The 13882-nt window shown below is 47.0% G+C and overlaps 1 protein-coding gene across 4 annotated transcripts in view; it reads left to right on the plus strand.

Moving 5' to 3' along the window:
* The window catches only part of LOC108935979 (protein MON2 homolog), a 30614-nt gene extending 20028 nt beyond the window's left edge, over positions 1–10586 (plus strand). For 3 of the 4 annotated variants that reach the window (XM_018754989.2, XM_018754990.2, XM_018754993.2), the window contains 11 exons: positions 235–528; positions 852–1050; positions 1241–1872; positions 5430–5573; positions 6306–6434; positions 7693–7883; positions 8041–8101; positions 8190–8313; positions 8934–9141; positions 9324–9406; positions 10295–10586. In XM_018754989.2, coding sequence (XP_018610505.2) covers positions 235–528; positions 852–1050; positions 1241–1872; positions 5430–5573; positions 6306–6434; positions 7693–7883; positions 8041–8101; positions 8190–8313; positions 8934–9141; positions 9324–9406; positions 10295–10458 — 2229 coding nt within the window. In that variant the 3' untranslated portion in view covers positions 10459–10586. Of the gene's footprint in view, positions 1–234; positions 529–851; positions 1051–1240; positions 1873–5429; positions 5574–6305; positions 6435–6916; positions 7884–8040; positions 8102–8189; positions 8314–8933; positions 9142–9323; positions 9407–10294 lie in introns of those variants that run through there. The other variant, XM_018754992.2, reaches the window with a different exon arrangement.
* Positions 10587–13882: the final 3296 nt, after the last annotated feature.

Raw genomic sequence — 13882 nt, forward strand, 5'->3', positions numbered from 1 at the left:
CATTTTCAAAAAATATTTTTGTTATGAAAGTTGTATGCTTAAATATGATTTAAGTGAATTTTTTTAACCTTTTGGATTTCATTTCAGCCGTCAACCAACCGATTTTTCCAGATGAACTAGATGGGGCTGCATGTTGTCTTTATTTTTTTTTTTTTTAATATGAAGTAGGTTTATATGAAGTTACTAATGAATCATTTGTTCTGTCCCACTCCCCTTGTCCTCCATTGTGTACAGTGGAACATCTCTGACTACTTCTTCCAGAGGGCGGAGCCGATTGAGCAGGAGCTGAACAAAGAGGAGGTTCTACTGGAGAGGCAGGCGGAAGATAAGGACGTGGCCCTACACAGGCCCTTTCACCCCGCACCACCATTTGATCGTCTGTGGCTGTGCTTATATGCTAAGCTGGGGGAGCTGTGTGTGGACCCGCGACCCGCTGTGCGCAAGAGCGCCAGCCAGACGCTCTTCTCCACCATCACGGCCCACGGCATCCTTCTCCAGCCACCTACCTGGCACACAGTGGTGTGGAAGGTATCCACCCTACGCCACCATTCCCCAGAGTAACCCATACATCGGCAGGTTTCTGCTGTCAGTTTGACCACTCCTGTAGGTTCTATCTATTCCTGTGGCTGTTTTGGCCTTCCTTATTTTTTGATTCGCACTTTGCCTTGGTAGCCTTCCCCAATGTTGCATTTGGTTTAGGTGAGGCTTTTGTTTACCTCGTCTTTCTTGCCTTACAATTTACAGTTATTTGTAAATCATGTTGATTGAAGCCAACAGATTTCTTGTATGACATATAGATGTGGTTGACAGAAATTGAAGCCCAGATGTAACCTTAGTGTCCCATGGGTTAGGTGCTCTTCCACCTACTGGACTGCGTTAGGAGATCCTCCACCATGGCAGATAAGGAGAAGATTGAGTCGGGGGGCGGGAACATCCTGATTCACCATTCTCGGGACACAGCAGAGAAGCAGTGGGCAGAGACGTGGGTGCTAACATTAGCCGGGGTGGCACGCATCTTCAACACGAGGAAACACCTGCTGCAGTCACTCGGTTGGTGTTGGGTCACCTGTGTTCAGCCAGAGCTCACATTTGTAAAGTAAATGTAGAAAGTGCAGGGCTTTTCACAGTGACATGTTAGGTTTATCGAGGAATCCTTGTCAGACCCAGAGTACTGTGCAATGGATATGTGTCTGATCTGTCCTGTGTGTACGCATGCCCAGCTCAGTTGCTCTGTCCACAGGAGATTTCTCCAAACCCTGGGGGATGCTCCTGGACCACATCCAGTCTGCTGCTCTCAGCAAGAATAGTGAGGTCTCGCTTGCCGCTCTCAAAAGCTTTCAGGAGATCCTTCAGATTGTCACACCTCTCAAAGACACTGAGCGGCCTGAACGGCTAGATGCCATAGGAGTTCCTGCTTTCTATGATGTTGCATCAGCTTCTGGGCCTGGCCAGGCTTCTCCAAGTTCTCAACTGGTGACAGACAGGCTGTCCTGTCAGAGTGGGGCAGAGCAGCAATGGGCCTCACCCCCTGGGGACAAGATGGAGGACTCAGCATTGTGGTGGGCAGCTTGGAACTCCTGGTACCACATGGGAATGGAGAGAACGCGTTTGCCTGACCCCACTGAGCAGCTGGCCTTTGTGCCCAGCCAGCCCTTCCTCACTGCCCTAGTGCAGATTTTCCCAGCTCTCTACCAACACATCAAGGCAGGCTTCACCATGGAACATCTTGCGAAGCTGGATGCTGTCTTGCACGGGGCTGTATCAGTGCCCATCAGCTCAGACACCTCACCCTTCATCCTGCCCTCCTACACTGAAGCTGTGCTCACCAGTCTGCAGGAGGCAGTGCTTGCTGCCCTGGATGTCCTGCAGAAGGTGAGTGGTGATGCTGGCCAGTAGGGTGCAGCACAGACACACGAATGCGGTTTTGAAATGTTTGATCATTATTTCATCCATCCATCCATCTTCCTCCGCTTTATCCGGGGCCGGGTCGCGGGGGCAGCAGTCCGAGCAGAGTACTCCAGACCTCCCTCTCCCCGCACACCTCCTCCAGTTCCTCTGGGGGAACCCCAAGGCGTTCCCAGGCCAGCCGGGAGACATAGTCTCTCCAACGTGTCCTGGGTCTGCCCCGAGGCCTCCTCCCAGTGGGACAAGCCCGGAGCACCTCCCCAGGGAGGCGTCCAGGAGGCATCCGGAACAGATGCCCGAGCCACCTCAACTGGCTCCTCTCGATGCGGAGGAGCAGCGGCTCTACTCCGAGCTCCTCCCGGGTGACTGAGCTCCTCACCCTATCCCTAAGGGTGCGCCCAGCCACTCTGCGGAGGAAACTCATTTCTGCCGCTTGTATCCGCGATCTCATTCTTTCGGTCATGATCCAGAGTTCATGACCATAGGTGAGGGTAGGAACGTAGATCGACCGGTAAATTGAGAGCTTCGCCTTACGACTCAGCTCCCTCTTCACCACAACAGACCGGTACAATGACCGCATTACTGCAGACGCCGCACCGATCCGTCTGTCGACCTGCCGCTCCATTTTTCCCTCACTCGTGAACAAGACCCCAAGATACTTAAACTCCTCCACTTGAGGGAGCAACTCCCCCCTAACCCGGAGGGAGCAATCCACCTTTTTCCGACTGAGAACCATGGCCTCGGATTTGGAGGTGCTGATTCTCATCCCCGCCGCTTCGCACTCGGCTGCAAACCTCCCCAGTGCACGCTGCAAGTCTTGACTTGATGAAGCCAACAGGACCACATCGTCCGCAAAAAGCAGAGACGAGATCTCGCGGCCACCAAAACAGACACCCTCCGTTCCCTGACTGCGCCTAGAAATTCTGTCCATAAAAATAATGAACAGAATCGGTGACAAAGGGCAGCCCTGGCGGAGTCCAACATGCACCGGGAACAGGTCTGACTTACTGCCGGCAATGCGAACCAAGCTCCTGCTCCGGTCATACAGGGAACGAACAGCCCGTAGCAACGAGCCCCGAACCCCATAATCCCGAAGCACCCCCCACAGGATGCCACGAGGGACACGGTCGAATGCCTTCTCCAGGTCCACAAAACACATATGGACTGGTTGGGCAAACTCCCACGAACCCTCCAACACCCTAGTGAGGGTATAGAGCTGGTCCAGTGTTCCACGGCTAGGGCGAAAACCGCATTGCTCCTCCTGAATCCGAGGTTCGACTATCGGTCGGATTCTCCTTTCCAGTACCCTGGCATAGACTTTCCCAGGGAGGCTAAGGAGTGTGATCCCCCTGTAGTTGGAACACAATCTCCGGTCCCCCTTCTTAAAAAGAGGGACCACCACCCCGGTCTGCCAGTCCAGAGGCACCGTTCCCGAACTCCACGCGATGCTGCAGAGGCGTGTCAGCCAAGACAGCCCCACAACATCCAGAGACTTGAGAAACTCGGGGCGGATCTCATCCACCCCCGGAGCCTTGCCACCGAGGAGTTTTTTGACTACCTCAGCAACTTCAGCCAGGGTAATGGACGAGTCCCCCTCCGAGTCCCCAGCCTCAGCTTCCTCTACGGAAGGCGTGTCGGAGGGATTGAGGAGATCCTCAAAGTACTCCTTCCACCGCCCGAGAACATCCTCAGCTGAGGTCAGCAGCGCACCACTTCCACTGTAAACAGTGTTCGTGGAACACCGCTTCCCCCCTCTGAGTCGCCGGACGGTTTGCCAGAATCTCTTTGAGGCCGACCGAAAGTCTTCCTCCATGGCCTCACCGAACTCCTCCCAAGCCCGAGTTTTTGCCGCGGCGACTGCCAGAGCCGCGCTCCGTTTGGCCCGTCGGTACCCGTCAGCTGCTTCAGGAGTCCCATGAGCCAGCCAGGCCCGATAGAACTCCTTCTTCAGCTTGACGGCATCCCTTACTTCCGGTGTCCACCACCGTGTTCGGGGATTGCCGCCGCGACAGGCACCGGAGACCTTATGGCCGCAGCTCCGAACAGCCGCACCGACAATGGAGGAGCGGAACATAGTCCATTCAGACTCAATGTCCCCCACCTCCCTCGGGACCTGGTTGAAGCTCTGTCGGAGGTGGGAGTTGAAGACCTCTCTGACAGGGGCCTCCGCCAAACGTTCCCAACAGACCCTCACTATGCGTTTGGGCCTGCCAGGTCTGTCCAGCTTTTTCCCCCGCCATCGAATCCAACTCACCACCAGGTGGTGATCAGTTGACAGCTCAGCCCCTCTCTTCACCCGAGTGTCCAAGACATATGGCCGAAGGTCAGAAGAAACGACTACAAAGTCGATCATCGACCTCCGACCTAGGGTGTCCTGGTGCCAAGTGCACTGGTGGACACCCTTATGCATGAACATGGTGTTCGTTATGGATAAACCGCGACTAGCACAGAAATCCAATAACAACTCACCGCTCTGGTTCAGATCAGGGAGGCCGTTCCTCCCAATCACGCCCCTCCAGGTATCACTGTCGCTGCCCACGTGGGCGTTAAAGTCCCCCAGTAGAACGACAGAGTCCCCAGTGGGAGCGCTTTCCAGCACGCCCCCCAGGGACTCTAAAAAGGCCGGGTACTCTACACTGCCGCTAGGCGCATAAGCACAAACGACAGTGAGAGACCATTCCCTGACCCGAAGGCGTAGGGAGATGACCCTCTCATTCACCGGGGTAGACTCCAACACATGGCGGCTGAACTGGGGGGCTATTAATAAGCCCACACCAGCCCGCCGCCTCTCACCTTGGGCAACGCCAGAATAGTGGAGAGTCCACCCTCGGTCGAGTAGAGTGGTTCCAGAACCCAAGCTGTGAGTGGAAGTGAGCCCGACTATATCTAGACGGTATCTCTCAACTTCCCGCACCAGCTCAGGCTCCTTCCCCGCCAGTGAGGTGACATTCCAAGTCCCAAAAACCAGAGTTGGCGCCCGAGGTTTGGGTCGGCCGGGCACTCGGCCCCGACCACCGCCCAAATCACAACGCACCGGCCCCTTATGGTTTCTCCGGCAGGTGGTGAGCCCACCGAAGAGCGGCTCCACGTTGTGGCTTCGGGCTGAGCCCGGCCAGGCCCCGTGGGCATAGACCTGGCCACCAGGCGCTCGCATGCGAGCCCCCCCCCCCAGGCCTGGCTCCAGGGTGGGGCCCCGGTGACCCCATACCGGGCGGGGTAAACGGGCGCCTTGATTTTTTTGTCATAAGGGGTTTTTGAACCGCGCTTTGTCTCGTCTGTCATCCAGGACCTGTCTGCCATGGGAGACCCTACCAGGGGCATGTAGCCCCAGACAACATAGCTCCTGGACTCATTCAGGCACTCAAACCCCTCCACCACGATAAGGTGGCGGTTCACGGAGGAGCATCATTATTTCATTCCATAATGAAATTATAGCTTTGCTTTTATACTACATGCTGATGTCAGTCTTTGCAGTTTGAACCCATTTCTGATGTCCTGCTGTCTTTCTCATATGTGAAATGCAGGCCATCTGTGTAGGTCCTGAGATCATGCAGGTTATGTATCCAGCCATCTTCCGGCAGCTCCTGAGGTTTGTTAAGTTCTCCTGCAGACCCCCTCATTGTGGCAAGCTGGAGACCAAACAGGCCACAAATGCAAAATTCAACCAGGTGAGGTGCTCAAGCTCTTTGTCACTGTCACCTTGTTAGCAGGCCCATCTGTGGGTGTATCGTGTATGTTTCTGTTTACTTTGTGTGTTTAGCATGTCCTCTCATGTCCTGCATTTTCCTTGTATCTATGTCCTGCTTTTGTGTGTGTTCACTACAAATGCCATAACATTGAGTCATGTTTCAGTTCCTGTCATATTGTGTGTAGCCTTGTCCAGTGGTGAAAAGAAATTTGGCTGTAGAAGGTTATTCTTCCTGTGGCTCCATCGTTCACTTAACAGAAAATGTATTTGTATATCATTTTTTAATATTTTGTACTTGCCTGTTTAAAACGAGCAATCCATTTTTACACACTGCTGCAGGTCAGCATCCTTTCCCAAGAAAGAATAGGTTTATTTTGCTCTCATGGTTAAGGAACTTATTACACTTATAAATTGAAACTTAATCTTGAGGGAGCACTGCACTGCACTGGGCTGTAACGCTTTGACATCCCATTAGCCTGCTGCAGTCAAAATAAATCTGATATTGTATCCTTCTTTATGGAAACAGTTTAAAAATTCAAACCCCCTTTGCAGACCACTGAATGAAAGTAACAGTTTTATTCTTTTGTTTGTAGGTGTCCATCTATGCTTGCTATTGTTTTGTTGGTAGATATGCTATGGTGCATATTTCTCCAGAATTACGAGGAGAGTGAAGGAGTTGATCCTCAGATAACGCTGTCTGATTGGTCCACAGGCGGAGTGGGTGGCATTAAACTATGTTCCCTTCGCGGAAAGGTCCTTGGAGGTGGTGGTGGAGCTATACCAGAAGACTGCCTGCCATAAGGCGGTCGTCAGCGAGAAGGTCCTGGAGGACATCATCAAGGTACAGGTTCTCTCGACAAATTGAATGCCATTCTGAATCCATGTAGCCTTTGATATACAAGTGTGACTGAGTGACCTCTCTGAAGGTCCATCTCACCTGCATGTCAACTGATGTTTCTTACACTCATTGCCCTGTTAAAGGTCACCTTGTGTACTTCTGATAATCATAACTAATACTGCCTCTGGCTTGCACATACTTCTGTCTTGATAAATATGTATATTCCGGTGTAAGAAAAAGGGGTCGAGATGATCACGTGGAGTGCTCGAGAGGAGGGGTTTTATTCAAGGGTAGATGTGTCAGCGGACAAAGGGACAGGGGAAAAGGAGGCACAGGGAACTGGTGTCTGGAGGGGGTGCTCGGGATGAGGGTTCGTGGTCAGAGTCGGGGATGCGTGCAGGCTCGTGCTCTCTGACGTCTCGCCATCGTCTCCGGCATCAGTTTCTCACGTGCTCTCTCTCTCTCACTGGTCCGACCGAGGGAAGAAATAGAGGTCTTCCTTAGATTCAGGTGCTGCTGTTCCATCCCAGGCTCTGCCCGCCCCGGCGTGTTACACCCAGATTCTTCAAATCCTTCAAAGCCTGTCCTAGATTTTGCAGTGGTCAAGTCTAATGTACACAGACATTGCCAGGTTTTCTATCTGATGAGCCAGGACAACGTTTGATTTTTAAGTGATCCCAGGATTCAGGATTTAATATCCTAGACTTCAGATTCGCATGAGTAACAAAACATAGATCCTGGTCAGAAATTATGCCCAAATTCATGTTTCTGCAAAGGTAAAGTTAAAAGCGTTGGAGCTATCGAATTAATGCTGATGTTTCATTTGTTTATAATCTTACTAATATGTGTTGTGTTCATTAGTCATTTGTTTAGGGCTTGTTTATTGGTAATCTGTGAAAACCTTTAGAATAGAGCTAAATAAGAATACGTGACTTTTCAGGGAATGTGAGTAGAAATACAGAAATTGTGGGGTCCCTGATTGCCCCTCTTTGTGTGGAAGTTTTCACTCCCTCAAGTTTATGGACAGCAGTCTGGTCTGGGTATGCTTAAATGCTCCTCACTTAGGAAAAAGTTACTGTTAATTCTAATTTTTCCATGTCCTGTTTAATAAAATTCTATACACAGGGACTTCAACAGGCTCTATTTAATTTGTGTTTTAATTAAATACATTTTGAGTTGATTCTATAAGTTTTGTAATTATTGTTCAAAACAGTTTCTTTGAAAACTGTGGTGTTCTTTGCTTTTGTCCTCCTCCTTGCAGACCCTGCGACTACCGCTGGGTCTAAAGTACACCTGTCCATCAGAGAGCACCTGGAGGCTGGCTGTTTCCTCCTTGCGGAAAGTTCTGTCCACTGGCCTCCCTGTGGCCCGCCAACACGCCTCATCTGGGAAGTTTGACACCATGTGGCCGGAACTGGCACTCACCTTCGAGGACTACCTATTCTCAAAAAGGTGTTGTGTCCATGCACCACTGTCTCTGGCTGTTAACTTTTAGAACTGTGTCATTTGGGTAGTGGACCAGGAGATGCAAACAGAAGACACAAAACAGTTGGCTGTTGCTGGGATTGTCCAGATTTAATCATAAAGATTTGCTTATACTTTTCTCCAGCACACCTCCGGATAATTTGTCCATAAAGAAGTTCCAAAACTATGAAGATATAGATGTGGAGGTAAAAATTTAAGCTTGCTTAATGTTTTGTTGTCTCTCGATTAAATCACCTTCGTCAGTATCCTCATTGGAGTTGCTGGCTTTGATAGGTGGTGCAGCTCATCAGTACGGAGATCCTACCTTTCTGCAACTTCATCCCCAAAGACTTTGTTGGACAAATCATGGTGATGCTCAATAAGGGGTCCATTCATTCACAGTCTTCATCATTCACAGGTCAGTAGTGACAAGAATTCTGCTTGTAAGAATCTCTGATGTTCACATTTTTCAACGTCAGGTGTTTCAGAGAAAGCATTTATGGTGAAGTACTGTTATGGAGAAAGCATTTATGGTTGTGTATGAACAATGTTTTAGGCATATATTAAAACTGTACCTCAAGCCATTAGATTACATATAGGACTGCATTATTCTCCTCTGTGCTTCATACACTTGTTTTGCATCATGTAAATTCCTACCCCTTGATGGTGCAGGATTTTTCTTGTTACATGTGCCATTTTTACCACATAACAAATTTGACTCACAGCGTAACGGAGATAAAAATACAGTATACATTAACTGCACTGCTTTTAAAAGCAAAAAAGTGGGTACCATGCAGTAATTCTTGCAAACATGAAACTCATACATACATGACAAGGGGGTGGGGGAGAATGTGCTCTTGTCTCCCAACCACACCATGTAAAGTTCACCGTGCACTGAAATGTCTACTAATATACCATGTGTAAAGTGCAGTGCCCGTGATATTGACTGCTGCTTTTGACAGTTGTTGGCTATGAGCATTGCTCCAAATGAGAGTGCCTGGCTGAGTGATGTGTAAACGTAAAACGGACCTCCCACAGAGGTAGAGACAGAGGGGTGGATTCGGGAGGAGTTCTCCAAGGCCTGCTTTGAGACCCTCCTACAGTTCTCCTTCAACAGCAAGACAACCACGCCACAAGAGGGATACATATCCCACATGGCCCTCTCTGTGCTGCTCAAAAGGTCCCAGGATGTCCTGCGACACTTTGCGGAGGAAGAGCGGCTTAGTAGATCTGGTCCGCTGTCCAGGTGAGTGCCATATTAATTGAATAGCTAATTTTCAGAGTACTAATGAAGAGTGAGAAGACTTGGTGGTGGTGGAGACTGCTGATTTACTGTCTACCTGGTTTTAAAATAGCTGCTTTGAAAATTCAAATCTCATGCATGATTTAAATGTGGGACAGTATGTTATTGTTTCCTGCTCTTTCTAGGCAACAAGTGACGGAAATTGTCTTCATCCTCAAGGCAATCGGCACACTCATGGAATCCCTCAAGAAGGCTCAGCCTGAGAACGGTAAGCTGAGACATGCCAGATCTTTGTAAGCTTGTTTAGTTGACATGGACAAAATGTATGGAGTTATTCAAAGTCAACGTGGCTTTATTGTCATTTCAACCATATACAGCTGGTACAGTACACAGTGAAATGGAACAATGTTCCTCCAGGACCATGGTGCTACATAAAAAAAAAAAAAAACACAAAGCTACCTACACAGAACAAAAAGCAATAAACAGTAAAAAAAAACAGAGTATATTACAATATAATATACTTGAGTCTCAGGTCTTGCAAAATAATAAATACTTGAATTGTTGGGTTATTGCTATACTGTAACAGTGTCTGGCAATGGTAGACATGCTCCGGTGTCCATGTGCTGCCATGTGCCGTAAAAAAAAAATAAAAAATAGCACCTTTTGGGTCTGGAGCAGCTGCTGCGTGCTATTGCTGCACCGCCATCTTGAGAATAATAAATATCTTGAGTTATTTATACTATAACGAAGGACAGTTATAGGGGCTCAGTTTTGTTGGCTTACTGTGATGTTTGAAGTATTAATGAACACCAGTGTACTTCACTGAAAAAGAGCCCAATTGAAAGAAACAAGATTACTGCTTCCCTTGTGACAGAAACTGAGATTGCTATAGTCCACTCTTGTACAAAGCATACTTTGACAAATGCAATCATGTACTGTACTGCTGTATGTATGATGTACTTCACTGTATATAAGATTAATTTTACTGCAACATAATGCTCTTATCTAAAGTACTTTAATGAGCTATGAAGAATATGTATTTTCACTTTTTACATCCATAGCATTTTCAGGTCTACATTTTTTGTGTTAAAAGTGATTAATGCAGTCAGTGCTACTTACTGACATCTCTTGGATTCCACTGCCTCTGTTTCTCCAGTGGACGACAACACGTGGGCACAAGTGATTGCCCTCTATCCAACTCTTGTGGAATGTGTAACTTGCTCATCCGCCGAGGTCAGTTCTGCCCTCAAAGAGGCACTCTGGCCTTTTAAAGACTTAATGCACCCCCCTGTGATGAAAGTTCAGAATGGGGAATCATAACCAGTTTGGTATGTCATTCACATGACTTTATATTTTTTTGAATAAGGAAAGGACTTTGTATCTATACAGTGAAATACTCTTGGGCTCTTTACTAAACATGGACCCTACCTTGGACACTTTAACTTGGGCAATCTAAGAGCAGAAGCCCCAAAACAATAACAAATTTAATCCAACAATAATTGAAACTCCTTCCAAAAGTAAATCAGTCCAACTGCTTACACATCTATTGAAATTGCAGTGTTTTCTCCCCCCCCTTCATTTGAAAAAAGGTTTCACCATAAAAGTGAGATGGTAATTAATAACAAATCATTTAAACGAGAATATAATGCAGGGAGGTAAGAACAACTGTCCTGAAATAATGTATCTTTTTAAAACATTGAAGGTTTTTATGCAAAATTTTACTGTCACATTCCATGTCGTCCATAGCCAGATATGAACCTGTGTATTTAAAATAAATGGTACGATTCTGTATAAAAGCAGAACTTTGTGTATGAAACTTTTTAATGAAAAGAAGTCACTTGACAGCTTTCCTTGGGGCTCTTTAGGATTGACAACGCTGCCATTTTTCAAAACTGTATAGGAAAGCTACTGATTGTTGGGTTCATAGGTCACATGAGTAACAGGACTGTTTCCACGCTGTCCACACCTTGGTCTCCTGTGTTGCTGTGTGCTGCCCATACACTCCCACTTCAGAGGTTCAAAACAATCACGCTGAACTTGTACTCTATACACAGAGTACATGAAGTTTGCAGACTTAATTTTTCACCCATCTCTGCCACATATTGATGCTATGAAGTTTACTTTGTGCCCTCTAGAGTTTTGCCTTGAGCTGAAGGGCTTTCCCTCAGCTAGATACTGTAAATAATGGAGATAAGTACAGTGTTTTATAAATAAAACATACATATGCTGTAACTGAACCTTTTGCTGCTCAGATAGGTTGCAGACCACAGTGACCTTGCACAGGAGTATAAGTGACTTATGGAAATGGATTGGAAATTGTGATCCCTGAGGACTAATCCATTACAGGTTTCAAATCTGTATATTGTATCTGATTTACACCCACAAGACCAGTTGTATCTATAATTACAAAAAGGAAATTGGTACCATAAAACAAGCAGACTGGTTTAATTTTAAAACTTACTAAGTTTTTTCAGAACTAATTGCTTGCATTTATCTTTAACATTCATCTGGTTCTGACTTGAAATTAAGTACTGTATTTCTTCTCGCGGGGCTCTATTTGTGCCAATAAAACTCTGATCCCCACAATGCATCGCGGAGACTGACCCGCTCTATGACGTCGCTCGTGCCAGTCTGACGTTTCCCGCGAATTTCATCCGGCGTCGATCAGGTATTCAAAGGGAAGAGAGCTACGCGTTCAGGACGTGTGTCTGCCGGGAACAGGCGGTCACGAGCGCTGCGCTGCGGAGGTGCTGCACGCGGCGACGGGAACGAGCACGCTCGCGCTGAAGACACTCGTGGGACATTTGATTTGGTGCTCGTGATGTATGAAATGATGACACGAATAAATGGATTCGGGGGCCCCACAAGCGTTCAAGGGGGGTGACGGAGACAGGCGATGTCGCGTGCGTTAATCGGTTTTGTGGATTTTTTTTTTTTTTTTTTAAATTGAGAACGAGATTCGAGTTGTCTTGTTTAGATGTTAGACCGTCTTTTCATTGATTGACAGATTCGACGCGTGTAACAAAGCGAAACGGGTAGCTACGTAGTACGTGTGTTGCGGTGCCACCATGTTTAAATTTTGCGGTTGCATGTATGTATATTGTGACAGACTGTGTGTGTCTGTGTGTGAATATGGTTCGGCGTTGTACAGACAAAGGTGTGACCTGTCCTGTGGGTGGCTGTTTTTCCGCGCTGTCTAATCTTGTGCTTTCTGGCGTGTTATGATCCGCTCGTCAGTCAGTGACAGCACTCAATGTCCTTGTTTCTCGTGATCTGTACACAGTACAGTATCAATAATAATTATTAATGTCCACTATAAATGAAAGAACTGAGATGTAGCCTGATGTCGGTGTCCTTGGATGGAGATTGAATCATCATGGGAGCACAGTTAAGACTCGTGCTCTGAGATGTCATTATTGTAACGGTTAGGATTTTGCTGTGTTCATGTCATCATTTGAATTAGCGGTGAAACTGCTGTTAACCTTTTTCATCCATTCTTGGCTACTACAGTGGATCCATCCACACTGCAGGTTCAAATCCCACCTCTGCTGTAATACAATTCAGTACAGTACTTACCCAGAATGATACCATAAAAATTACCCAGCTGTATAAAAGGGTAAATAATCATTGGTCATTTGAATAAATATGTATTTTAATTTAATTTAAAAAATTTTTTATGTTTTTTAAATGCTGGGATCTGGTCTTCTTTGCCAGTTAACCAGAAACCAGTTAGTTACCGGTAGGTCAGTGGCCCTTTCTTCCATCTAATATTCAAAGTAATGTAAGTTCACAAAAATACCTTGCTAGCATGTCACTTCAGTTGTAGGTCATGTAACAAGAGGCTGCTAGGTCACAACCCACCCGAAGGGTGGCTCCCGTCCAGACCTCTCCATGATGCAGCTTGACTTCGCACCATGCACTGGCTGAGGTAGTAGTTTGTGCTGTTGGTCGGGTTGTGACATTGCCCGCTATGGCGATGACTGCGCAAGCTACTGCCTTGCTGGTGCTGGTGATGGGCTCCTCGTGTGGATTTGACCCAGGATCTGCGTTACGGCCCAGTGGGCACATGGACTGGTGGCTTGCATCTAACTGACTTTAAAAACACTTCTGTATTTCTGTTTGCATAGTGATATTTTGCTGTTGTGGTCAAAATAAAAAAATTATTCCCCCCCATCGGAAATTGTGTTTTAATTACTGAAGTACAAGAAATTCATTTCTGCTCTTATTTTTTGAAGCACTGCATGCAGTGTGAAAATGATTGGAAAATGGCTTTATTACTGTCTGGATTACAGTTTAATAATTAATTATTCATCAGATCCAGTGAGTGAGAGAGAATGTATAAGAAGGTGCTTCTTACTATCTGTTCAGGATAAATACAACAGGAATGGGGTTTGAACCAGGAATTTATTTTGCAAGGTGATGTGTTAGTGGCTTTGGTGCCTGCTGCCCAATTTCGAAGTACAGTTATCACAAATGTCTGCTGGAAGACAGTCTCTTTAGAATATTATTGTTTATTTAGCTGGCACGTTTGTCCAAGGTGACTTACTGGGGTACAACATACAGGACAAAAAAGTGCTTACAAGGCTGCAGGATAATCCAGCCAATGATAATCTAGGATAAGTGTGTTGCAGCTAATGCCAAACAGCATAGCACAGGAATAGAACATTTTTACAGTTCCATAAGTGCTAGTAGGTAACAGTGGTGTGAACCCATGCCTTTGGACCGGGGTACCAGGTTCGAACCG

Source organism: Scleropages formosus, chromosome 5, assembly GCF_900964775.1.
Source record: "Scleropages formosus chromosome 5, fSclFor1.1, whole genome shotgun sequence".
Lineage (NCBI taxonomy): Eukaryota > Metazoa > Chordata > Actinopteri > Osteoglossiformes > Osteoglossidae > Scleropages > Scleropages formosus.